This window comes from Nomascus leucogenys, chromosome 6 (assembly GCF_006542625.1).
Source record: "Nomascus leucogenys isolate Asia chromosome 6, Asia_NLE_v1, whole genome shotgun sequence".
Lineage (NCBI taxonomy): Eukaryota > Metazoa > Chordata > Mammalia > Primates > Hylobatidae > Nomascus > Nomascus leucogenys.
Window position 1 is genome coordinate 83,676,273 of NC_044386.1, and position 27,429 is coordinate 83,703,701.

A 27,429-nucleotide genomic window follows, 5' to 3' on the forward strand; every position below is an offset into this window, starting at 1 on the left:
CTTTTGCCAGCATTTTATCTGCCAGCAGCAGATGTAAGCTCTCAAAAACAAAAGGGGGGATGTTGACTGCAACAATGCATCAAGGCTGTGGTTTGTAACCTCAATAGTAAGGCAGTTAAAACTTTTTTTTTTTTAACAAAGACATTTTGATTGCCAAATCCATAACCATTAGCAGCTGTGGTTTGAACAGTTCTCTAGACCTAACAAGTTTTCAAACAAAAAGTTGAGTTGGTGGCTTTTGTTTCTACGTGTCTGTGTTACGTTTGTGCTATTTATATCCCTGCCTTCAATAGAAGATCTGATTTGTCTGAAATCTCCAAGGTCATTGATTATTCTGTTTCTTCTGAACTGAATCCATTCCTTTCCTGCCAGCTTACTGACCCTTTAGTCTATTTGATCTTATGGCTTTTATAACAGCCAAGACCCTATCTTCAAGGAATTATGCTGAAGCAGTTATACTGCTGGGTGCCTGTTTCCAATAATTGACAGCAGTAGACTTGTAGTCTTCCAATAGGGAAGAGAATATTACTCGTTCTTTTTTCTAGAAAAGTATCTTCAGGATCTAGGAGAATTTGCTAGAAGAAAAGCAATTTTTAAAAATTAAAGAGTATCCAAGCAACATAGATCTTCAGGAAGATTCCAAGTATCACTTCATTTGTGGAAATCATCAGCTTCTATCACCAATGAATTGTCTGTGAGTCTGAGAGGTGAGAAATTAGAAAATGAAGGATTTAATAGTCAGTATTCAAACTAGGCACTGGAATTCAAAATGCAGTCCACAAATTCTCTTTTAAAATATGTGAAAATGTCCTGTCTGTTGTACTGAGAAAATCTGCCAATATATAGACCTGAAAATATTCCAATAGCAGCCCTCACGATGAGAGCTGTTATCTGAGACTCAACAAGAAGAAAAATTGTTATGTTACTAACAACTAGCTTAACCCTGGACAATTCATTAAAATCACAGCTCACTTGAGTGAGATATAGGGAATGTAGTTTTGGAATTCTCTTGAAGACTGGAACATTGACAGGCTGGGCACGGTGGCTCATGCCTGTAATCCCAGCACTTTGGGAGGCCGAGGCTGGTGGATCATGAGGTCAGGAGTTCAAGACCAGCCTGGCCAACATGGTGAAACCTTGTCTCTACTAAAAATACAAAAAAAATTTAGCTGGGCATGGTGGTGGATGCCTGTAATCCCAGCTACTTGGGAGGCTGAGGCAGGAGAATCGCTTGAACCCGGGAGGCAGAGGTTGCAGTGAGCAGAGATTGCACCACTGCACTCCAGCCTGGGAAACAGCGTGAGACTCCATCTCAAATTAAAAAAAAAAAAGAAACTGGAACATTGACTAGAGGATCAAAACAGACTGTCTTTAGAGTTATTTGCAGTCTGGGTATTAAGTACCCACTTAAATGGTTTCGGAAACAACCACATATATATATATATATATATATATATATATATATATATATATATATTTTATCCAAAGAGCATTGTGTTTTCTTTTTTCTTTTTTCTTTTTTTTTTTTTTTGAGATGGAGTCTCACTCTGTCGTCCAGGGTGGAGTGCAGTGGAGTGATCTTGGCTCACTGCAACCTCTGCCTCCCAGGTTCAAGTGATTGTCCTGCCTCAGCCTCCTGAGTAGCTGGGATTGCAGGCACGCACCACCACGCCTGGCTAATTTTTGTATTTTTAGTAGAGACAGGGTTTCACCGTGTTGGCCAGGCTGGTCTCGAACTCTTGACCTCGCGATCTGCCTGCCTCGGCCTCCCAAAGTGTTGGGATTACAGGCATGAGCCACCGTGCCTGGCTGAGCATTGTGTTTTATGTTGTACTTATCCTGAAGAGAGATGGGGAATATTACCACTTTTCCATGTATTTAGTGTTTTGGTTTTCATCTGAAAATAAACATGAAATTCTTAAGATTTTCATATATATTTATTCATTAATAAATACTTGAGCCAGGCGCAGTGGCTTACGCCTGTAATCCCACCACTTTGGGAGACCGATGCAGGTGGATCACTCAAGGTCAGGCTCTTGAGACCAGCTTGACCAGCTTGGTGAAACCCCATCTCTACTAAAAATAGAAAAATTAGCTGGGCATGGTGGCGCACGCCTGTAATCCCAGCTACTTGGGTCACCGAGGCAGGAGAATCACTTGATCCCGGGAGGCGGAGGTTGCAGTCAGCCGAGATTGCGCCACTGCACTCCAGCCTGGGTGACAGAGCAAGACTCTGTCTGAAAAATAAATAAATAAATACGGCCGGGCGTGGTGACTCACGCCTTTAATCCCAGCAGTTTGGGAGGCCAAGATGGGCGAATCACAAGGTCAGGAGATCAAGACTATCCTGGCTAACAAGATGAAACCCCATCTCTACTAAAAATACAAAAAATTACCTGGGCGTGGTGGCATGCGCCTGTAATCCCAGCTACTCGGGAGGCTGAGGCAGGAGAATCGCTTGAACCCAGGAGGTGGAGGTTGTAGTGAGCCAAGATCGCGCCACTGTACTCCAGCCTGGGCGACAGAGCAAGACTCCATCTCAAAAATAAATAAATAAAAATAAATAAATAAACACTTGAGAGCCTATTATAAATCAGACACTGTTCTAAACCCTAAGAGAAACAAAAGGATGAATCAGCTGTGGATTCTGTCCTCAGATGTTTGAAAGACTTCTAGGTAGATATGTATATAAACCAAATATGGAATATGAAGCTAACTGTCTTAAAAGAAGTAAAGACTGTCTCTGAGAAATATAAAGGAGGGAAAGATTGCTTCTAGCTGGGAAAGATCCCAAAAGACTTTGTTTAAAAAGATGGTTTTGAATTAGCTTTGAAGGATAGTAATGAAATCTATCACTTTTTGATCAGTTACTATGTGCCACATTCATCATGCTATTTTCTAATCCTTACAATAATTCCAAGCAGGGTGTCATTTCCCCTCCTTTAGGGATGAAATATCATCCCTAAAGTGTCAAGAGAGTTCAAATAACTTGTGTAATGTCCAAGGTGAGGAGTTCGAGACTAGCCTGGTCAACATAATGAAACCTCATCTCTACTAAAAATATAAAAAAAATTAGCCAGGTGTGGTGATGTGCACCTGTAATCCCAGCCACTTGGCAGGCTGAGGCAGGAGAATGGCATGAACCCAGGAGGCAGAGGTTGCAGTCAGCTGAGGTCGCACCATTGCACTCCAGCCCGGGCAACAGTGTGAGACTCCATCTCAAAAAAATAAATAAATAAAAAATAACTTACATAATGTCAGTTAATGGTAGAGTTATGATTTTGCTGTTCAAGTGTTTCTACTGAGATGGTAGAAAAGCATATTACAAGGATGAGGAGTAATGGGAGCAAAGGCACAGAAGTGAAAAGTTATTGGCCCCTATGGAGAATAATGGCAAACCAGTTCATTGAAAGAAGAGTGTGAGTATAGAGCAAGCTTGTCCGAGCTGTGGCCCGTGGGACGCATGTGGTCCAGGAAGGCTTTGAATGAGACCAAACACAAATTTATAAACTTTCTTAAAACATTATGAGATTTTTTGTGTGTGATTTTTTTTTTTTTTTTAAGCTCATCAGCTATCGTTAGTGTATTTTATATGTGGCCCGGGACAATTCTTCCGGTGTGGCCCAGAGAAGCCAAAAGATTGAATACCCCTGGTATAGAGGAACAAGCAGCAAACAAAAAATGAAATGGGGAGTCCCTCTGAACCTAATCTGCTTCTGGGACTGCCCAATTAAAAAAAAAAATTAAAAAGGGCTGGGCGCAGTGGCTCACACCTGTAATCCCAGCACTTTGGAAGGCCGAGGCAGGCAGATCACCTGAGGTCGGGAGTTCGAGACCAGCCAGACCAACATGGAAAAACCCCATCTCTACTAAAAATATAAAATTAGCCAGGCGTGGTGGTGCATGCCTGTAATCCCAGCTACTCCAGAGGCTGAGGCAGGAGAATCACTTCAACCCAGGAGGCAGAGGTTGCAGTGAGTCGAGATTGTGCCATTGCACTCCAGCCTGGGCAACAAGAGCGAAACTCCATCTCAAGAAAAAAAAAAAAAATGAAAAGATAGGTTTGGTCAGATGATAGATAGTTTTGAATGATAGGCATTCAAATCTATCAAATGATAGACATGTCAGTTGTGGGATGGGAAAGAGTGTTTTGAAGTTTTTTTGAGGCATTAACATGATCTGAGGCTTGCTTGAGGGAAAACTAATTTGGCAGAAATGTGGAAGATGGAGTGGAGATATTGTGAAGATAGGAAGACTAGTGAGAAGACAGTTGTAGTCCAGGATAGAGATATTTGAAAAATATGTTCTAGGATAATGCCAGTGAAATGAGGCAAGACAGGAACAATGATGCAAGAGGCTTTATGTAGGTAGAATCAATTACTTGATATGTAGCCTTCATTTTACCTTTAAGTAAACCAAGGCTTAGAGAAAGTGGTCTATTTGATCTAGAAAGAATATGCTGTAGTCTTGCTGTCTACTTGGAATCTGTTCAAGACCCCTTGGTTTGTCATCTAGTCTACCAGGTAAACCAAGTGGCAACTTACCTTCTAAGATATTATTGGCCAGGCATGGTGGCTCACGCCTGTAATCCGAGCACTTTGGGAGGCTCAGGTGGGCGGGTCACTTGAGCCCAGGAGTTTGAGACCAGCCTGGGCAACCTGGTGAAACCCCGTCTCTACAAAAAAATACAAAAATTAGCTGGGCATGGTGGCGTGCACCTATAAACTCAACTACTAAGGAGGCTGAGGTGGGAGGATCCCTTGAGCCGGGGAGGCAAAGGTTGCAGTGAGCAGATTGCACCACTGCACTCCAGCCTGAGTGACAGAGACCCCATCTCAAAAAAAAAAAAAAAAAAAAGATGCCAGGTGCAGTGGCTCACGCCTGTAATCCCAGCACTTTGGGAGGCCACGGCGGGCAGATCACGAGGTCAGGAGTTCAAGACCAGCCTGGTCAATGTGATGAAACCCCATCTCTGCTAAAAAATACAAAAAAATCTGCCGGGCATGGTGGCACGTGCCTGTAATCCCAGCTACTCGGAAGGCTGAGGCAGGAGAATCGCTGGAACCTGGGTGGCGGAGGTTGCAGTGAGCCGAGATCGCGCCACTCCATTCCAGCCTGGGCGACAGAGCGAGACTGTCTCAAAAAAAAAAAAAAAGATATTTATTATTGCTTAGAATATTATATAATCATACATTCATTAAGTATTTATTAACTGTCTGTCATGTGCCAGGCACTGTGTTAAATACTAAGGATCCGGAGTTTTAACAACATTATTCCATCCCCTCTAGAACTTTAAGTATACTAGATGAAACTGAGACAAGAAAACCCAACCATAATAATTATCACATGAATAGTGGAATACACTAAGGAAGGGACCCAGCTGTTAACTTTGCATGGCTGGAAGTGGGATGGGAGGGGGAGTGTAAAGGAAGCTTCTAAAAAAAAGACAAGTCCTGCAGAAGCAATGCTTCCTGGGATACCATAATGGTAGATTGAAAAAAAAAAAAAAAAAAACCTGAAGAAAGTGAAATTTATATTTTCTTCAATAAACCATTCTACATCATGTCATCATGCCCTTGTCCACTAGGACAGCTCCTGCTCATCCTTTAAAACATCTCAGGCTGGGCAGGGTGGCTCACGCCTGTAATCCCAGCATTTTGGGAGGCCGAGGCATGTGGATCACCTGAGGTCAGGAGTTCGAGACCAGCCTGACCAACATGATGAAACCCCGTCTCTACTAAAAATACAAAAATTAGCCAGGTGTGGTGACATGTACCTGTGTTCCCAGCTACTCAGGAGGCTGAGGCAGGAGAATCCCTTGAATCCAGGAGGCAGAGGTTGCAGTGAGCTGAGATTGTGCTATTGCACTCCAGCCTGGGCGACAGAACGAGACTCCGTCTCAAAAGAAAAAAAAATCAGCCAGGCACGTTGGCCCACACCTGTAATCCCAGCACTTTGGGAGGCTGAGGCGGGCAGATCACGAGGTCAGGAGTTCAAGACCAGCCTGGGCAGTATGGTGAAACCCCGTCTCTACTAAGAATATAAAAATTGGGCTGGGCGCGGTGGCTCACGCCTGTAATCCTAGCACTTTGGGAGGCCAAGGCGGGTGGATCATGAAGTCAGGAGATCGAGACCATCCTGGCTAACATGGTGAAACCCCGTCTCTACTAAAAATACAAAAGATTAGCTGGGTGTGGTGGCAGGCGCCTGTTGTCCCAGCTACTTGGGAGGCTGAAGCTGGAGAATGGTGTGAACCCGGGAGGCGGAGCTTGCAGTGAGCCAAGATGGCGCCACTGCACTCCATCCTGGGTGACAGATTGAGACGCCGCCTCAAAACAAAAAAACAACAAAAAAACGAAAAAAAAAAATATAAAAATTAGCTGGGCATGGTGGCGGACACCTGTAATCCCAGCTACTCAGGAGGCTGAGGCAGAGAATCGCTTGAACCAAGGAGGCGGAGGTTGCAGTGAGCTGAGATCGCACTACTGCACTCTAGCCTGGGCGACAGAGCAAGACTCCATCAACAAAAAAAAAAATCTCAGATGTTACTCTCTGAAGTCTTCCCTGACCCCAGCCCATTTCTTCCCTAACAGGATTAATTTCCTTCTTTGGGCTCCTACTGTGTTCATACTTCTATTACTGCTTTTTTTTTTTTTTTATATTTGTTGACATGTAGTTCTTTAGGTGACCATCTATGCCTTTTTTTTTTTTTTTTTTTTTTTAATGAGTCTCACTCTGTTGCTTGGCTGGAGTGCAGTGGCGCGATCTCGGCTACAGGTTGTGTGCCACCACGCCCAGCTAATTTTTGTATTTTTAGTACAGACTGGGTTGCACCATGTTGGCCAGGATGGTTTCCATCTCCTGACCTCGTGATCTGCCTGCCTCAGCCTCCCAGAGTGCTGGGATTACAGGCATGAGCCTCCAGGCCTGGCCTAGGTGACCATCTATGTCTTATTCACCTTTATATCTCCAGTGTCCTAACATACAGCCTGCCATGTAGTAGGTGCACAGTAAGTGGTCATGACAATAAATAGAGAGGCAGACAATGGTAGATATATGAAAAATCTTGGCCGGGTGTGGTGGCTCACGCCTGTGATCCCAGCACTTTGGGAGGCCGATGTGGGTGGATCACGAGGTTGGGAGTTCAAGAGCAGCCTGGCCAACATGGTGAAACCCTGTCTCTACTAAAGATTAAAAAAAAAAATTAGCCAGGCACATACCTGTAATCCCAGCTACTCGGGATTCTGAGGCAGGAGAATCTCTTGAACCCGGGAGGCAGAGTTGCAGTGAGCTGAGGTCGCACCATTGCACTCCAACCTGGGTGACAGGTTGAGACTCCATCTCAAAAAAAAAAAAAAAAAAAACCGTATGAAAGGATTTGAACTGTGTTCTAAAGATACCCATATAAAGTCGTGTTACTTTTTCTTTTTGTGTTTTTGAGACAGAGTCTCACTCTGTCGTGCAGGCTAGAGTGCAGTGGTGCGATCTCGGCTCACTGCAACCTCCACCTCCCAGGTTCAAGCGATTCTCCTGCCTCAGCCTCCTGAGTAGCTGGTTACAGGCGCATGCCACCACGTTTAGCTAATTTTTTGTATTTTCAGTAGAGACGGGTTTCGCCATGTTGACCAGGCTGGTCTTGAACTACTATCCTCAGGTGATTCGCCCGCCTGGGGTTCCCTAAATGCTGGGATTACAGGCCTGAGCCACCACACCCAGCCAAAGTCATGTTTCAGAAGGATTGTCCTGGCAGCCGTAGGAAGGATGTACTGGATGGGGCAAGCCTGAAAACAGAGATGATTTAGGAAATTATCATGGTTGTCCAGGTGAGTTATGATGAAGATCTGCAGCAATGCTGTGTCAGTTGAGTTGAAGAGAAAGGATCTGATGATTGGAATGTTTAGGAGGTAAAGTTTATAGGACTTAGTAATTTGACTGGATATGAAGGGTGAGAGAAGTCTAGGATCAACTTGGGTTTCTTTTTTGTTCTAAAAGATATGTTATTTGATAAAAGAGTATTGTTGACATTCATAACACCAGATTGCTTCACAATGACCTTACCTTGATGTTAAGTGAAGTCAAAGGTCTCTTAGAGCACTACCTCAGAATAGTTTTCAGTTGAGTCAGACTAGCCATTGGGAAAATAAAATCTAAAATTGGCACAGCCCTTAACTCGAGAAGTCTTCAGCATTCTGAGGTAATAGTCTCAGAGTGGACTTTGTTGGTTGAAGACCTTACCATGTACTGTCATTCATTCATTCATTTATTTATTTATTTTGAGTTTCTCTCTTGGTGCCTAGGCTGGAGTGCAATGGCATGATCTCAGCTCACCACAACCTCCGCCTCCCAGGTTCAAACGATTCTCCTGCCTCAGCCTCACAAGTAGCTGGGATTACAGGCATGCACCACCACATCTGGCTAATTTTGTATTTTTAGTAGAGACAGGGTTTCTCCATGTTGGTCAGGCTGGTCTCGAACTTCCAACCTCAGGTGATCCACCTGCCTCGGCCTCCCAAAACTGTCTTTAATTAAAAGCAATTTTCTTCTGGTTTTCACTAGTTTAAGTTGGAGTGGAAGCCATTATATTAAAATGAAGACCAAAAATAATTGTCATGAGTGGGTGATTCCCAGTTAGGCCTTGAAGAATCAGGCCAGAAAAGCTATGAGGTTAATTTTAGAGAAAATATACTTGTTGGAGTTTTTTTTTTTTTTTTTTTTTGAGATGGAGTCTCACTCACCCAGACTGGAGTGCAGTGGCGTGATCTCGGCTCACTGCAAGCTCCGCCTCCCAGGTTCACGCCATTCTCCTGCCTCAGCCTCCTGAGTAGCTGGGACTACAGGCGTCCGCCACCACACCCGGCTAATTTTTTTGTATTTTTAGTAGAGACGGGGTTTCACCATGTTGGCGAGGATGGTCTCGAACTCCTGACCTCATGATCCGCCCACCTCGGCCTCCCCAAAGTGCTGGGATTACAGGCTTGAGTCACCGTGCCCGGCCTGTTTGAGTTCTTTTATGTGGAGGTTCTAGCATATGATTCCACAGGGCACAGAAAACCACAGTGGAAATGTTACTGTCAATAGAATGAGACCTGGTTGTAGCTGCTTCAATCAGATTGTCTTCCACAAATGGCTATAAGATCCGTAAGTTTGTGTATGTCTTCTCACTTATTTCTTTCACCTGGTACATATATGGATTGTCTCTGTAGCATTGAGCTGGAAGCCCCTGTCTTAGATACTAGGCATGTGACTTGAATTGGGTTACTGGTATATGGGAGTTCAACTATCCCACTTTGGGCCAACTGGTATGATCTTTATTCAACCCTAGTCAAATATTCAGTCATCATCTGATCAAAGTATTATGATCAGTAGGTCACCCTGAAGTAAGAAAACATTTATCTTCCAGTAGAGTGGGGCCTGGGGTGGTAGTTATCCTGTGACACCTTGAATTGCTTTGAAGGAAAATATAAATGAGAACTGTTTATCACAGAGCACAGTTGCTTGCGGGATATGCTTCCTTGGATCTGTTCTTGCACCTCTTTATCAGACTCATTTCCTTCTCTCTTTCTGCATATTATCACCTCAGTCTTCTTGGAGTTGGTTTTCAGCTAACGAGATTTCAGACCCTGATTTCATGTTCTATCTAGTTCCTCAAAGTTCAAACCAAGAAAGCCTACAGCAAATGTATGTTCTTTGTTAATGAATTCCCTATTATTGTTGCTTTAGTTATTAGTTCTTCAACTAACAACTTATAAATCTTTTTTTTTTTTTTTTGAGATGGAGTTTCGCTCTTGTTGCCCAGGCTGGAGTGCAATGGCATGATCTTGGCTCACTGCAACCTCCACCCTCCCAGGTTCAGGCGATCCTCCTGCCTCAGCCTCCTGAGTGGCTGGGATTACAGGTGCCCGCCATCACGCCCGGCTAATTTTTTGTATTTTTAGTAGAAACGGGGTTTCACCATGTTGGCCAGGCTGGTTTTGAACTCCTGGCCTCAAGCAATCCACCTGTCTCGGCCTCCCAAAGTGCTAGGATTACAGGCATGAGCCACCATGCCTGGCCAACGTATAAATCTTGTATCTGGAGACAGATATAAGATTTACAGATCATCTGGGAATTTGTTGTGAAGAGTGACATAGTTTAGGAGTTATTGATCATTTCAGTACAAGAATGAATAAGAATGAAGGAGAGGCTTGAAGATTTGGTGAAAATGCCCATTTTCCACTGAATCAGTGGTGGTTGACCAAAACTGCTAACCAATTTTTTCTCTTATGAAAATGGCAAAAGAAATTATATATATATATGTATGTATGTATGTATTTAGTCCTCTAAAAAAAATAAAATTAGCCAGATCTGGTGGTGTGCACCTGTAGTCTCCAGTACCTCCTGAGTGGCTTGAGCCCTCCAGGTCAAGGCTGTAGTGAGCTACGAACACCCCACTGCACTCCAGCCTGGGTGACAGAGTGAAACCTTGCCTTTAAAAAAAAAAAAAATTAGCTGGATGTGGAGGTGCACATCTGTAGTTCCAGCTACTTGGGAGGCTGGTTTAGGAGCATCACTTGAGCCCAGAAGGTCCAGGCTGCAGTGAGCTGTGCTCACACCAGTGCACTCTAGCCTGGGCAACAGAGTGAGACCCTATCTCAAAATAATAATTAATTAATAATAAATATAAAATAAGATGTGACATCCAGAGCTTATTCACATTCTTCACCTCCCCTCTCTTATTCTTTCTCTGGGTAAGCTGCATTTTATTTTTCTGACTTTCAGACCAAATATCCCTTACTTGTTAGAATACAATGTAGGTATATAGTGGTTTGTTAGTATGTAATATAGTCTTTAGTGTCCAGGCCCTGGCTGTGGGGATTATGGTTGGTTTTTTTTTTTTTTTTTTTTGGAGGTACTGAGGCTCTGCCAAGCTAACTTTGTTTTAATGCATTTGATAATGAAAAATAATCTCTTCCTCCAATGCATAGGCTTTACTTTATTCCTTGTAGGCCACTTTGCTTTTTACCTGTTTCTTATAAGCCCCTTGAAGTTCAGTGCTAGTAGTAGGAAAAGGGATATTCACCTGGAACTTTAATTTGAGATTCATCTGGGAAAGTTGATTTTTATGTTTGTCTTTATTGTGAGGATGATGGGTCCAAGGAACCTATTGTTATTTAATTTGTCCACCATTTTTCCAGTTTTTCCCACTATTTAACATTTACTTACTCTGTTAATACACATCAGTGTGGTTTTTCTTAAACATAGAGCCATATTGACCACTTGCCAAGACACAAGCTTAGGGATAACACATGAAGAGTAATATCTACTTTTACTTAGAGTTACAGTTCTAAGAGTGTACGATTCCTAGCATGTATGTATTCACCTTGAATAAAATAACTTTAATGCACAAGTTGGTAAATTCATTTTTTTTTTTTTTTTTTCTTTTGAGACCGAGTGTCGCTCTGTCACCCAGTCTGGATGGAGTGCAGTGGTGCGATCTCGGCTCACTGCAAGCTCCGCCTCCCGGGTTCACGCCATTCTCCTGCCTCAGCCTCCAGAGTAGCTGGGACTATTGGCGCCCGCCACCACGCCCAGCTAATTTTTTGTATTTTTAGTAGAGACGGGGTTTCACAGTTTTAGCCAGGATGGTCTCAATCTCCTGACCTCGTGGTCTGCCCACTTTGGTGTCCCAAAGTGCTGGGAGTACAGGCGTGAGCCACTGTGCCCGGCCAATTCATTGCATTTTTATTCAACAAGTATTTATTGATTGCCTGCTGTGAACCAGGCATGGTCCTAGATGCTGATGAGTAAACAAAACAAAAATCCCTGTCCTCATGGAGCTTTCATCCTAGTGAGGTGAGACCAAGTAAAAGTTCTAAATAAGTAAATTATATTGTATCAGACGATGGTAAAATAAGGCAGGAGAGGGCCAGGTGTGGTGGCTCACACCTGTAATCCCAGCACTTTGGAAGGCCGAGGCAGGCGGATCACAAGGTCAGGAGATTGAGACCATCCTGGCTAACACGGTGAAACCCCATCTCTACTAAAAATACAAAAAATTAGCCAGGCATAGTGGCGGGCACTTGTAGTCCCAGCCACTCGGGAGGCTGAGGCAGGAGAATGGTGTGAACCCGGGAGATGGAGCTTGCAGTGAGCCAAGATTGCCCCACTGTACTCCAGCCTGGGCAACAGAGCAAGACTCCATCTCAAAAAAAAAATAAAATAAAAAATAAGGCTGGAGAGGTAGTTTAAGAGTGCCAAGTTGGCCGGGCGCGGTGGCTCAAGCCTGTAATCCCAGCACTTTGGGAGGCCGAGGTGGGTGGATCACGAGGTCAGGAGATCGAGACCATCCTGGCTAACACGGTGAAACCCCGTCTCTACTAAGAAATACAAAAAAATTAGCCGGGCGTGTTGGCGGGCGCCTGTGGTCCCAGCTACTCAGGAGGCTGAGGCAGGAGAATGGCGTGAGGTGGAGGTTGCGGTGAGCCGAGATCGCGCCACCGCACTCCAGCCTGGGGGACAGAGAAAGACTCCGTCTCAAAAAAAAAAAAAAAAAAAAAAGAGTGCCAAGTTTGTGGGGAATTTGGTGCTCTGATTTTAAATAGGGTTATAGAATATTCACTAAAAGTTGACACTTCAACAAAATTGTGAAGGAAGAGAGGAAAGAAGCCATGGAAATATCTAGGGTAAAAAGCATTCCAGGAAGAAGGAAAAGGCAAGTGCAAAAAACCTGAGACAGGAACAACAAGGAAGCCAGTGTGGCAAGAGTGGAGTGGAAGTGGAGAGAAGTAAGAGAAGGTATCAGAGAGGAAATGGGGGGCCAGATTGTCTACGGACTTGTAGGTCATGGTAAGCAAGGACTTAGACTTTTATTCTGATTGAGATGAAAACCCATTGGAGAGTTTTAAGCAGAAGAATGGCGTGATCTGATATAAAAAAAAAAAATTAGTTCTGGCGGCTGTGTTGAGAATAGACCAAGAGGGAAGTTAAGGGCAGAAACAGACCACTTAGGAGGTTATTGCAGAAACCCAGGGAGACATTATGATGGCTTGGACCAAGGAAGTAGCCATTGAAGTCTTAAGAAATGGTGAGATATTGGATATACTTTGGCTTTTCTTTGAGACAGGGTCTCACTCTGTTGCCCAGGCTAGAGTGTGTGCCACCATGCTTGGCTAATTTTTTTAATGTTTTATTTTTTGTAGAGATGGGGTCTTGCCATGTTGCCCAGGCTGATCCCAAACTCCTGGGCTCAAGCAATCCTCCTGCCTGGGCCTCCCAAAGTGCTGGGATTAGAAGTGTGAGCCACTGTGCCTAGCTAGAGAAAAGAATTCTATCTTTGGATGGCAAGAGTGAAGATTAAAAAAAAAAAAAGAATTCTATCAAGTTCTACTACAGATAGATCAATTAAGATGAGAACTGACCCAGGCATGGTGGCTCATGCCTGTAATCCCAGCACTTTGGGAGGCTGAGGCAGGTGGATTACCTGAGGTCAGAAGTTCAAGATCAGCCTGGCCAACATGGTGAAACCCCGTTTCTACTAAAAATACAAAATTAGCTGGGCATGGTGTTGGACGCCTGTAATCCCAGCTACTCAGGAGGCTGAGGCAGGCAGGAGAATCGCTTGAACCCAGGAGGCAGAGGTTGTAGTGAGCCGAGATCGCGCCATTGCACTCCAGCCTGGGTAACAGAGTAAGACTCCATCTCAAAAAAAAAAAAAAAAAAAAAAAGATGAGAACTGCGAATTGACCATTTGATTTAGCAACATGGAAGTCAACAATGACCTTTACAAGAATGATTTTGATGGAATGATGAGAGTGAAAGCCTATTTATAGTGAATTCAAGAAAAAAGTAGGAGAGGAATTAAAGTCAAGGAGTACAGATAATCTTTTGATGAATTTTGTTGTAATGGGAATCTGAGAAATGAGTAGTAGCTGGAGGAGGATGTGGGATCTGGATAAGAGATTTTGTTTCATGCCAGACATTACAGAATGTTTGTGTGTTAATAGGATTGATCCAGTAGAGAGGCAAAAACTATTGATATGGAAGAAAGAGGAGAGACTGGCTGAAATGGTTTGTGGTGTTGGAAAATCAGAGCTGTGATTGTCCTTTGCCTCAATGGTCTCTAAGCCACAGGGAAGGAAAAATAGGAAAATTAAAGAGATAGTAATTATGACTGCTGCTGCTCTGGTCTCTGTAGAATTAGGTTTAGAGATCTTGATGGCAGCCTCTGGTTTTATTTGTGCCAAAGCACCTCAGCATGGATCTTGTGCAGAGCTTATTTCCTTCTAATACCCAGCAATAACAGCTGGGCCCTGCTTTTCTTTGGCTTCTGAAGATAAAAGGGATAAGAAAGAAGAGGGTTTACCCTTGTATCTGTAGCCTTACTTTTCTACCGTGAACATTTGACCCTGCCTATTAATATGATTGTGGCTGATAGTTAATATTAAGTTTGTTTTATTGGCTGGATGTGGTGGCTGTCTCCTATAATCCTAGAACTTTGGGAGGTTGAGGCAGGAGAATGATTTGGGTCCAGGAGTTTGAGATCAGCCTGGGCAAAATAGAGAGACCCCATCTCTAAAAAAACAAAACAAAAACAAAGTACATGTCCCACCTCTTCCACACTGAAAGCCACGGTGTATGGGCAGGGCCAGATGCTACTAAAAATCCCTTCTGTTTTCTCCACAGCATCACTTATCATGTAGGACAAGAGTGGTCAAATAAAGAAGTTTAACTATTCATGCTTCTAGTTACAGAGAAATTTGAATTTCCTTACTTTTTAAAATGAAACTTTTAGTGGCTTAGACTTTAGAAGGCATATCTTAGCAGTCAAATAAGGGTGGAAAATACAGGCAATTTCATACTTTTGATGGTAGTTACTAGGAGAAAGCCTTCTCTGGTAATGAAGTCTGACCCAGAAGCCTATGAGTCATATTTGTTGAACATGCTAAATATATAAGACATAGTAAGATAGGAAATAATGAAATTCCAGCTCCGTTACCCATTGCTAACCCCCAATTGTTCTTAAATTGTGATTGTGTAGCCAGCATAGTCTTACTCTAGGTTCTGTGTCTGTTTTTACAAAAAAGTAAAAGTCCTAACTATTCACACAGATTTGTTTTATGATAAGAGATCCAAAGGAGGTTTCTAAATAATTTTCAGAATTGCTCTACCAGTTACCTTTTCACCCGAAGTAGATCTGGAAAGCATCCAGCAAAACAGCTTTTGCATGTTCATACCTTTCAGAATGAATCATCTTCCTTCCCTTTAGCTAGAGAAGGGCTATGTGTACTGTTTCTGGCAGAATTTCCACAGATGTTTTATTTTTCTTAAGTCTTCCAGTGCTTCACTTGAGTTGAACCTAGGGGGTACCTGATGTTCCCCAAGGAGATCCCTGAATCTCCTGACTCTTGGTTGTTTGTGATAAAAGAGCAGTCAGTTCTAATTCTTCTGGGAGGATTTCAGGTAAACTTTTTTTTTTTTTTTTTTTTTTAATGAAGTTGTTCCCACTATAGGAAATCAGAGATGGCAGGCAACAGACTGTATTAATGCTGTACTAAGGATTGTAGAAAGATGAAGATTTGTTCTTGCTTGTTGAGCATAATCCTCTTTACCTGTGAAATGAAAAGTACTATCATCAGAATGTTGAGGTGAAATCTGGGACATCTTCTGTTCTCCTTAAATTCAAAACTTGTCCCAACTAGCCTGAAATTTTTATTTTTATATTTCACAGTTTCCAGACATCAGTCAAGAATCTGATTCTCCATTTGTTTTCATCTGCAAAAATCCTCAGGAAATGGTTGTGAAGTTTCCTATTAAAGGAAATCCAAAAATCTGTAAGTCATGATTTTTTTTTTCTTTAAGACTAGTCAAGTGCAGTAGTGAGGAATGGGGAAAAAAGTAGAACAAGGAGTTCAATCTGTAACTGACTGTGAACAATCGGTTGACGTAACCCACTACCTTTGGATCAGCCTGTAAGTCATAATCTTTGATGGTCTAATTTTCTTTTCTTTTTTTTTATCTTGCATCTCACTTGTCTAGATTTTTATATAATCTTCCCTTTTGGCCAGGCATGGTGGCTCACGCCTGTAATCCCAGCACTTTGGGAGGCTGAGGCGGGTGGATCACAAGGTCAAGAGATCGAGACCATCCTGGCCAACATGGTGAAACCCCATCTCTACTAAGATTACAAAAACAAAAAATTAGCTGGGCGTGGTGGCATGCGCCTGTAGCGCCTATAGTCCCAGCTACTTGGAAGGCTGAGGCAGGAGAATCGCTTGAACCTGGAAGGTGGAGGTTACAGTGAGCTGAGATTGTGCCATTACACTCCAGCCTGGTAACAGAGCAACACTTGGTCTCAAAAAAAAAAAAAAAAAAAAAAAAAAAAAAAAAAAAATTATTGTGTTCTGTGTATCCCTAGTGTTGGAGGCTTAATATAATTATACTTATCAATAACTTTATGTTAGGATAACTACAATAAAGGCTTTCCAAAGTATATCTTGATCCACAATTATTGGCACAGTAAGTCACTCTAAACTTCTATTTCAGATCCTATTACATTAAAATACTATTTGTCAGCCAAAAGAGTGTTTTGCCCCACTGTACTGCTCGTCAAAGGAAGTAGTAAGGCAGTGCAGTGACAGCATTGTCATTTATCCATTTATTCACTGTTAGTTTTCAACTCAAGAATAAGGGCTGGGTGTGGTGGCTCATGCCTATAATCCCAGCACTTTGGGAAGCCGAGACAGGTGGATCATCTGAGGTCAGGAGTTTGAGACCAGCCTGTCCAACATGGTGACACCCCGTCTCTACTAAAAATACAAAAAATTAGCAGGGCATGGTGGTGGGCACCTGTAATCCCAGCCACTTGGGAGGCTGAGGCAGGAGTATTGCTTGAACTCGGGAGGCAGAGGTTGCAGTGAGCCGAGATTGCGCCACTGTACTCCAGCCTAGGCAACAAGAGTGAAACTCCATCTCAAAAAAAAGACTTAACATTTTAAATATTTATTATTGAGCATCTATTTTAGAGACACCACTTTCCACATTTCTCTTCATTATTGGTTCTCAGAGTATGGCCTTGGCTCTCTTGCTTTTCATTCCTTTTTAACATTTTTTTTTTTTTTTTTTTGAGACAGAGTCTCGCTGTGTCTCCGAGGCTGGAGTGCAGTGGCCCAATCTCGGCTCACTACAACCTCCACCTCCTGGGTTCAAGCGATTCTCCTGCCTCAGCCTCCCGAGTAGCTGGGACTACAGGCGTCCACCACCACTCCCAGCTAATTTTTGTATTTTTAGTAGAGATGGGGTTTCACCATATTGGCCAGGCTGGTCTCAAACTCCTGACCTTGTGATCTGCCTGCCTCGGCCTCCCAAAGTGCTGGGATTACAGACGTGAGCCACTGCACCCGGCCTCATTTTTAAAATTCTTATTAGTTAATTGATTGAGACAGTGTCTTGCTCTGTCACCCAGGTTGGAGTACAGTGGCATGATCATGGCCCACCACAACCTCAACCTCCCAGGTCTAATCCTCCCATATCAGCCTCCCAAGTAGCTGGGACCCATCTTTTCTTCCTCTGTCCTAGAGCAGCCTCTTGTATTTCAAAGCAGTCTCAAAACACATATAGTGGGCCGGGCGCGGTGGCTCACGCCTGTAATCCCAGCACTTTGGGAGGCCAAGGCAGGTGGATCATGAGGTCAGGAGATCGAGACCATCCTGGCTAACACAGTGAAACCCCGTCTCTACTAAAAATACAAAAAATTAGCCATGCATGGTAGTGGGCACCTGTAGTCCCAGCTACTCGGGAGGCTGAGGCAGGAGAATGGTGTGAACCTGGGAGGCAGAGCTTACAGTGAGTCGAGATCGCACCACTGCACTCCATCCTGGGCAACAGAGCGAGACTCCGTATCAAAACAAAACAAAACAAAACCAAAAACAAACAAACAAAAAACACATATATAGTAGTGGTGGCCTCCCTGCCTAACATCCTTGGGAAAGCAACATCAGCAACTCTCCCATTTGCTCATGTCAGTTACCATTTTGTGCCTCTTTGTCACTGCTTTCCCATTGTGTGAATTGCGTGATTCTAGGGCATGCATTGTCCTCACTGGTGCACAACTCTCCCTCATCCAATACCTTGGGGACCAACTAGCCATTTTATAAATCTATGCCCTAGAGAAGTACTTCTCAAACTGTAATGTAACTAAAAATCACCTAGCAAGCTATTAAAACACAGGTTCCTCAATCCTGCTCTCAGGTGATACTGATGCTATTGGCCAGCTGGCTGTACTTTAAGTAACACTGCTTTCAATCACAAAATGAAATGCTTGGAGTAGGAATTTATATTAATGTATATTTACTGCAAAATTCAGGCAACATCTTGATTGATAAGATCCTAAGATTACTACACATTGGAAGATCTGAACCAAGTTGCCCTTAACTGACACAAATTATTTACTTCAGACAGTACTCCAGTTGGTGGCCCAGTAGCCCTGGAAATCCTTTCTTTTCTCCACTATTAAGGATTTATTTATTTTTGAGATAGGGCCTTGGCCTGTCACCCAGCCTGGAGTGCAGTTGTGTAATTATGGCTCATTGCAGCCTCCACCTCCTGGGATAAAGTAATCCTCCCACCTCAGCCCCCAAAGTAGCTGGGACTACAGGTATGTGCCACCACACCCAGATAATTTTTAAATTTTTGGTAGAGATGAGGTCTCACTATGTTGCCCAGTTTGGTCTCAAGTGATCCTCTTGCCTTGGCCTCCTAAAGTGTTAGGATTACAGGTGTGAGCCACCACACTTGGCCCTGTTTAGGATTTAGATCTCCTTTTACCCTCCCTCTGTTTTGGTTCTAGCAGTCTACCCCTTCCTCCTCCATTTCATTCTCACCTTCCTCTAGGTACTGGTGGCAACACTGGTGGTAGGAGGAAACGGTGGTAAATCCTCTCTCTCAGACCCACTGTTACTTGATCTTTAGTCCTACTTCCCTTTTCGTAGCTTCTTCCCGTCTTGGTTTTCATCTGCTGCCTAAAGTCCTTTGAGAAAATGTTCTGTGTAGAGTTTAGATATTTCTCTGAAATGTTTTACTTTAGTACTTTCTCTACACCTTCAGGACCTATAGAGCCTTCATTTTTCTCCATAAGGTTTCATGATGGGGAGGGGAGTGACATTCTTAGGAGAAAGCTTTAATAACTTCCTATCTTTTTCCTATTGTTTCTGTTAGTTAATGGTACACTAGACAAGGTTAAAAATTGCACAGAAACAATAGGTAGTGAAAATTTTATTTTGAGATGGGGTCTCACTCTGTCATCCAGGTTGGAGTGCAGTGGCACAATCTCGACTCACTGCAACCTCCACCTCCCAGGCTCAAGTGATCCTCCCACCTCAGCCTCCTAAGTAGCTGGGACCACAGGCATGTGCCACCATGCTTGGCTAATTTTTTGTATTTTTGCTAGAAACGGGGTCTTGCCATGTTGCCCAGGCTGGTCTCGAACTCCTGAGCTCAGGTGATCCATCCACCTTGGCTTCTCTAAAAACCTTCTACTCTGCCAGAACTCTCTTCTCTTAGGTCCTAGGGGATACCTCCAGTAGTTTAAGCTGGAAAAGTCTTTAATCCCAGTTACACTGGGGAAAATACATACCTGCCTCTTGATTTGGAATGGTTATCACATTTTCCTCTAGATATATTATTACATGAAGTGATTAAGTTTAATAGCATTAATAATATTAATACTTGGTCAGACACAGTGGCTCATGTCTATAATCCCAGCACTTTAGGAAGCTGAGGCAGGAGGATCACTTGAAGCCAGGAGTTTGAGACCAGCCTGAGAAACATAGCGAGACCCTGTCTCTACAAAAAAAAAAAAAAAAAAATTATCCCAGTGTGGTGGCGTGTGCCTATAGTGCCAGCTACTTGGGAGGCTGAGGCAGAAATATTGCTTGAGCCCAGGAATTCAAGGCTGCAATGGGCTATGATTGCAATACTGCACTCCCGTCTGAGTGACACAGCGAAATCCTGTCTCTAAAAAAAAAATTAATTAATAGTCTGCTTTACTTATAACACTATGGCTTAAATGTTGGTTTTTTTTGTTGTTTTTTTTTTTTTTTTTTTTTTTGTGGGATGGCTTAGGAACTAGCTACCCTTTACAGATTAGTTCTATGATAAATATATTCGAAATTCCAAACTTATTTTTGAGACAGGGGTCTCACTGTGTTGCCTAGACTGGCCTTGAACTCTGGGCTCAAGAGATCTTCCTGCCTGAGCCTCCCAAGTAGCTGGAACTACAGATATACACTTACTATGCCCGGCTTCAGGTTCCAAACTTCAGACTTGCAAATAAACTTTTAGAATATGACCCATTTATGTGTTGTATCACATATATATGGATGTATAAATGCCTTAAATTAAAGGTGTATGATTTGTTTGTTTTTGGAAGTGTAAATTTGAGTTTGCTTGATCATAAGGTAATTGTGTCTCCTGAAATTGAAATAATTCAGAAAAGAGCAATATACAATAGGGTATCACCTGGCTCTGTGTCTGCTTTATATAGGTTGAATACTCAGATAAAGGAAATTTTTTAAATTTAACAACATGCTGTATAAACTCATGCACCTTATATCTTTTGCCAACCATGTGAAAATTCCTATGAGAGTTATATCAATTGATGACAAATATTTTTTCCCCTTTTAACTTCTTGCCCATCTGCTGCACATGCATTTGATTTTCTTTTAGGCACTATGATTGAGGAGGTGGTTTAACACTGAAACGATTAGGTACTAAATGTAAAAATATTGGGGAAATACAGAAACTAAGTGTTACACCCTACCATGAAGAGGATGTATTGTATGTCACTGTGGTTCACTATCCAGATCCTGATCTTAGAAGCCCAGGGTGGGCCGGGCGCAGTGGCTCACGCCTGTAATCCCAGCACTTCGGGAGGCCAAGGTGGATCACAAGGTCAGGAGATGGAGACCATCCTGGCTAACACGGTGAAACCCCATCTCTACTAAAAAGATAAAAAATTAGCCGGACATGGTGGCGGGTGCCTGTAGTCCTAGCTACTTGGGAGGCTGAGGCAGGAGAATGGCATGAACCCGGGAGGTGGAGCTTGCAGTGAGCCGAGATGGCACCACTGCACTCCAGCCTGGGCGAGAGTGCGAGACTCAAAAAAAAAAAAAAAAAAGAAAGAAAGAAAGAAAAAAGAAGCCCAGGGTGAACTAGAACTCAGAGCTTAGAGTTCCTGCACTCTAAGGACAGTCATGATGACTGCTGTTTTCCACAAGAAGCCCCGGTCCCTTACCATCATTGCCCACAGCTGGCCCAAGAGTTGCCTCTATTGGCAATCACTCTGTTAGACGTTAAGGATACAAAATGTCCATGATTGTAAGGAGTTCACAGATTGTTGGCAAATGTCTGATTTTTTTTAGGCAGCCTAAGGGATGAAAGAACGTCTGAATTCCTGGGAATATCCTGGAAATACTTGTTCCTCTTGTATCTTGTTTCTCCTATTAGCTTTCCATTTTAGACATCATCATTGAAGCCAGAGATTAGTCTGCCTACCATTGAGTGTTTTATTCTGATGGGTTGATCTTACCTGAGCTGGTCTCACTTTGAGGGCTTTCATAATCATACTGGAGTCTCCTGAAATGTAAAATAGGAATGTTCTCATTCAGTAAAGCTTTAAGAATGTGAAGAAAATGATATGTCTTTTTTTCTTATGAGGAATCTGAAATAAATAATAATTAAAAGACTTGCCTGGGGTTTTATGGTAAATGAAAGGTGAAATTGAAACCATAACTAAGAAACCTAACTCCCAAGCCTCGGCGTAAATAATATAACCACCCTTACTTCTTCAGGAGCCTGAATTTATGAAGCCCCCCCCACTTTTTTTTTTTTTTGAGATGAGGTCCTGCTCTGTTGCCCAGGCTGGCATGCACTGGTGAGATCTCAGCTCACTGCAACCTCTGCCTCCTGGGTTCAAGCAATTCTCCTGCCTCAGCCTCCCGAGTAGCTGGGATTACAGGCGAGCACCACCACACCCAACTAATTTTTGTATTTTTAGTAGAGATGGGGTTTTGCCATGTTGGTCAGGCTGGTCTTGAACTCCTGACCTCAAGTGATTTGCTTGCCTTGGCCTCCCAAAGTGCTGGGATTACAGGCATAAGCCACACCTGGCCTGAAACACTTTAATATATATTATTTCAGTTATAGGCTGAGCATCCCAAATCTGATCTTTTATTTTTTTTTGGGAGTGGGTCTCACTCTGTCACCCAGGCTGGAGTGTAGTGGTGTGAACTCAGCTCACTGCAACCTCTGCCTCCCCGGCTCAAGCAATTCTCCCACCTCAGCCTCCCAAGTAGCTGGGACTATAGGCCTGCACCACCATACCCGGCTAATTTTTTATTGCTTTTATTTTTATTAATTTTTTTTTTTTTGAGTTTTACTCTTGTTGCCCAGGCTGGAGTGCAATGGTGTGATCTCGGTTCACTGGAACCTCCACCTCCCGGGTTCAAGCGATTCTCCTGCCTCAGCATCTTGAGTAGCTGGGATTACAGACACCCTTCAGCACGCCCAACTAATTTTTGCATTTTTAGTAGAGACGGGGGTTTCACCATTTTGACCAGGCTGGTCTTGAACTTCTGACCTCAGGTGATCTGCCTGCCTCGGCCCCCAAAGTGCAGGGATTACAGGCGTGAGCCACTGTGCCCAGCCAAAAAAAAAAAAAAAAAAAAAAATTTTTTTTTTTTAGACAGGGTCTCACTCTGTTGCCCATGCTGGAGTGCAATGGCATGAGATCTTGGCTCACTGCAACCTCCACCTCCTGGGCTCATGCCATCCTCCTATCTCAGCCTCCCGAGTAGCTGGGACTCCAGGCTTGCACCACCATACCTGGCAAATTTTTTTGGGGAGTGAGGGGGGTTTGGTTTTTTTGGTAGAGACAGGGTTTCACCATGTTGGCCAGACTGGTCTGGAACTCCTGGGCTCAAGCGATCTGCCTGCCTTGGCCTCCCAAAGTACTGGGATTACAGGCATGAGCCACCACGCCCTGCCACAAATCTGAAAATCTGAAATGCAGAATCTAAACCTTTTTGAGCTTCAACATGATGCTCAAAGGATATGCTCACTGGAGCATTTGGGATTTTGGATTTCTGGATTTGGGATACTTAACCAGTAAATATATATAATGCAAATATTCCAAAATCCAAAAAAGTCTGAAATTTAAAACACTTCTGGTCCCAAGCATTTTAGATAAGGAATACCGAACCTGTAGTTATTTGATTAAAGGACTTAGTGTACGTGTAATACACGTAGCTCAGTGACTGGTCTATAGAAAGCACTTAATGTTAGCTATAATCTTCTCAGTAACTGTGTGTTAGTAAGGGCTTTTTCCTCCTTTCATTTTACAGGTTTATGGAAGTTGTTTTACTCAAGTCTTTCTGGCTCAAGGTTTCCTGTTCTTTTCACTATATCAGATTGCCTCAGGAACAAATTATTCCAATTTACATTTCATTTCTAGGGCACAATATCATACAGTTGGAAGGAACCTTCAGTATTGTATAGTCCGGTTTCCTCTTAGAGTTGATAAAATTGAGGACAAGAGTGACTAGGTAACATACTCAAGGTTATACACCTAGGAAGTCTCAGGATTAAAACTGAGTTTTTCAGCCAGGTGTGGTGGCTCATGCCTGTAATCCCAGCACTTTGGGAGGCTGAGGTGGGGTGGGGGATCGCTTGAGCTCAGGAGTTCAAGACCAACCTAGCCAACATGGTGAAACCCTGTCTCTACCAAAAAATAAAAAAATTAGCTGGGAGTGATGGCACACACCTGTAGTCCCAGCTACAGGGGCGGCTAAGGCAGAATTGCTTGAACCTGGGTGGTGGGGGTTGCAGTGAGCCGAGATCATGCCATTGCACTCCAGCCTGGGCGACAGAGACTCTGTCTCAATAAATAAACAGAGTCTTTCAACTTATGCAATACAGACAACTGGATGTCTGGAGTCCTAGATGGAATTCTAAATTCTGTCCTAGCTTATCCTAAAAAGCTGAATGAGACTCACCTCTGGGTACCACCACCTTTACAATCTGTACTCTTACATTTATCTGATATCTGCTATTTGTGGTTACTTAGTACTGTCTATATATAATATAAAGGTTTTGAGATTTGTAGTGTCTACCTTTGTTTAATTCATTTGGTGAGAGCATTTATTGAGCGTCTACCATTTGGCAGTCACTATGGTAGTGTTAGGGATACAAAGGCTGACTTGCCTTGTAACAGGGCTCTTTGCCAGATGGCTGGCGCATGTTCAGGTTTTCAGCCAGGCAGCATAAGGGATAAAAAAACTCCTAAATCCCTGGGAATGCCCTATGCTCTAAAGCCCTAATTAAAATCAACAGCATTGTGATTATTGTTAAATGATATTCAGGGTATCACTTAGTGATGGTTTCTGAGGAAGCCCAGAAAAGGACATAATGTTCTTCTAGAAGCAGGTGTAGCCTAAAAGAGAAGAGAGAGAGAGATAAACAGACAAAGAGAGATATACAGACAGACTAATGTTGGGCAAGAGGAGATTTAAGTAAACAGGGAAACTTGTTAGGCTGAGGCTAATTTTTCTCACAATCTTACTGTGCCATGGTCAGTACATGTATTCTAAACTTAATTGGACAAGTGAAAATACTGAAATCCAGAGAAATTGAATGACTCGCCTAGGTCATACAGCTAATTAATACCAGAGAAGAGTGGACTAGAACCTGGGTCTTCTGATTTTTAGTCCATTGCTCTTTCTGTTATGCCTGATTGCTGCAACAAATGAAAATGACAACATATTGAGAGGCAGTGATTATGGGCATGGGCCTGTGGTATATTCAGCTGCCTTTGAAGGGGAAGACTCCTTGTTTTTTTTTGTTTTCTTTTTTTTTTAGTGCTGAGACTGAACTGAATTATGTTTCTATTTTCAGCATAAGCATCACTATTGACTTAGATGAGACTTTCTGTGGGAGAAAGCAAACTGCCAAACTGTTCTCAGGCCAGACAGACAGGAATTCTCTTAAGATTCTCCTAATGAGATGGATGGTTCCTAAGGCTGCTACCACTGAGCCAAACTCTATCCTGGTAGATCTGAGAAGAGGTCAGAGACCACATCAGTAATATACCTTTCATTAGGGTCACCTGGGATGGGAAGGTTGCTTGTTTTCTAAGTTTAACACTTAGAGAGTCATATAGCCTATGACCTTTAACCTTCTTAGCTGGTGATAGGGGCCCTTTGTCAGTAAAGCATTCATGTGGATTCTATTCCACTGTTGCAGGTCACTCCCCCTATTAAGTCTGAGGCAGCAAAGGGGTTTTGAACTGCTTTTCTCACTGTGAAGATTCATGCATTATGCTCAGCCAGTTAACAGGTCAGAGGAATGGATTTCCTACTGTGTGAAATGCCTTCCTTTATTGCATGTGTATATTCTTAAAAATTTGCCTTAGCATCAAACACCTTTAAAAATGTGATATTTCTTTTCTAGTAGCTACAAAATTAGAAATAATTAACTTCTTAGATTCTTAGGACAAATACTCATTGTATGCATTTGTGTATCCTTGTACAGTGTTCCCATTGCTTCCTTATTCTTACAGAATGAAACTGAAGTTTGGAAGTGTCTGAGTCCTGAAGTAAGATAATTGAAAGTGACAGGAACACAGTAACCAGAAGACCTGGGAGGCTACAAAAGATTTGCATTGCAAATACAAAAATAAATAATGAGACTTCTTTTTCTCCCTTACAGGGAAATTGGATTCCAAGATCCATCAAGGAGCAAAGAAGGGGTTAATGAAGCAGAATAAAGCTGTCTGACCCAGGAGAAAAGGAACTATACAGCATAGTGGAGTTTTGTGTACTAAAATTGCTATCTACTGGTCCTTTGGAATTGAAGTAGTAGAAACCTAAAGGCTTGGCATCAGGCTTGAATATCTCAGAACTTAAACTCTTACCAAAATCTGTATATTTTTGTTAAGGAGTGGGATTCCTACTTTATGTAATGGGTCAAAATCTTTGAATACATTATTTATAAAAACCTGTTTAAAAATTCTAAGTCTTTTGACATTTTTCTCAGAATAGTATCAAAAGAGATTGGACCAAGTTGGAAATTCCTTTCCTTTCTGAGACTTGTATTTGTAGTTAGAAAGTTTTTAACCTAGGTTAATGATTTTTTTTGAGGGATCCTCTCAGATTTTAAAGTTTCTTATCAAAGGGATAATCTGATAGAGTAATAGGATATTTGAGGAATCCTGTGCTTAATACAAACCTGTGATAGGATAGAAAGGTTTGTAACAAGTTTTCTGCTCCAATCCAATGTCTCTTGAACAGTCTGAATGAAATGTGAAAAGCCGAGTAACCTTCATTGGCAAATTTTTTTTTTGGAAGGAATAACCTGAAGAAGTGCTTCCACTTCTTGGGTTTGAGAAGCCAGGATATGGATGGTTCAGACTGGGAGAAGATGGAGCCACCTGCTAAAGCACCATGAAGCTGCCCTATTTATTTTGTTGGTATTGCAAAAGCATCACTTAGATGGGGCAATTAGAAACAAACTAAAAAATAAAATCGCCTCAGTAAACGCATCCAAATACCCCCCCAAATGCTGAAATCAAACCTTTTAAACCATTCACATCCCAGAAAGCTATGTGCTTTGGAAAAAGAAGAGGTTGGTTTGAAATGAGATTTTTGTCAGTCTGGCTGTCCTTAGTGAAACACTTTCTGAGGCTGTTCTGAAGAGCTGTCAGAATCTCAGTTGCTGGCATCCTGAGGAAATTCATGGTCTTAAGTGTGTATGTTCTGCTTTTTATAAAACAACACCACCACACTGGGGAAGTTGGACTCCCTCCAGCAGTTGTGTGCATGACTTAAAAAAGAGAGCAAGGGAGAGAAAAAAAATGTGCCCTGTGTTATGAAAAAGATTAATTTCCCCTTTCTTTAATCCTTCATATTCAGCGTTTATTTGCATTGAAATGCCTCCACTCGTTATGCATTGATGTTCACTCAACTGTGAACCCTGCTTGTTGCATAGCTCTAGGCATTGGTTTTGCAGGGCCTGATCACTCTGGATTCCCAGGGAAAACCCACCCGATTCTTGTTCCGGTGATGCAAACATGTAGTATTCTCTTTTTCTGTTCAGCCTCTGGAGAAAGGGGAAAGGACTGCTAATGTCCACTTCTTTGGCAGGGGGCATGTCGGGGGAGTCTCTTTCTGGCTTCCTGCAGACCCTACTATTAAGGAAGCCATACTGGGTTCACTATGCAGCTAATAGTTTACCAAGCAGTAGCACCTTGAATTCTGTGCTGACGTTGTCTGGCTCTCTTAATACCAAAATAAAACTAGAAGGCGGGAGGTGAAGAGCCTAGGGAGGGAGGAAAAAAGTTTATTTGAACAACAGCCTGAGCATAGAGGTGTCTGGATTGATTTTTTTCTCCTGGATAGACTG

At 42.7% G+C, this 27,429-nt stretch overlaps 1 protein-coding gene across 5 annotated transcripts in view; it reads left to right on the plus strand.

Annotated features, from left to right (window-relative positions):
- Positions 1-26,043, plus strand: part of TRIP4 (thyroid hormone receptor interactor 4) — a 68,718-nt gene extending 42,675 nt beyond the window's left edge. For 2 of the 5 annotated variants that reach the window (XM_004093098.2, XM_030814546.1), the window contains exons 12-13: positions 15,707-15,809; positions 25,738-26,043. In XM_004093098.2, the coding sequence (XP_004093146.2) occupies positions 15,707-15,809; positions 25,738-25,805 (171 nt within the window). In that variant the 3' untranslated portion in view covers positions 25,806-26,043. Of the gene's footprint in view, positions 1-15,706; positions 15,810-24,924 lie in introns of all 5 variants that reach the window. The other 3 variants (XR_004030538.1, XM_030814547.1, XM_030814548.1) reach the window with 3 other exon arrangements.
- The last annotated feature ends 1,386 nt before the right edge of the window (positions 26,044-27,429 follow it).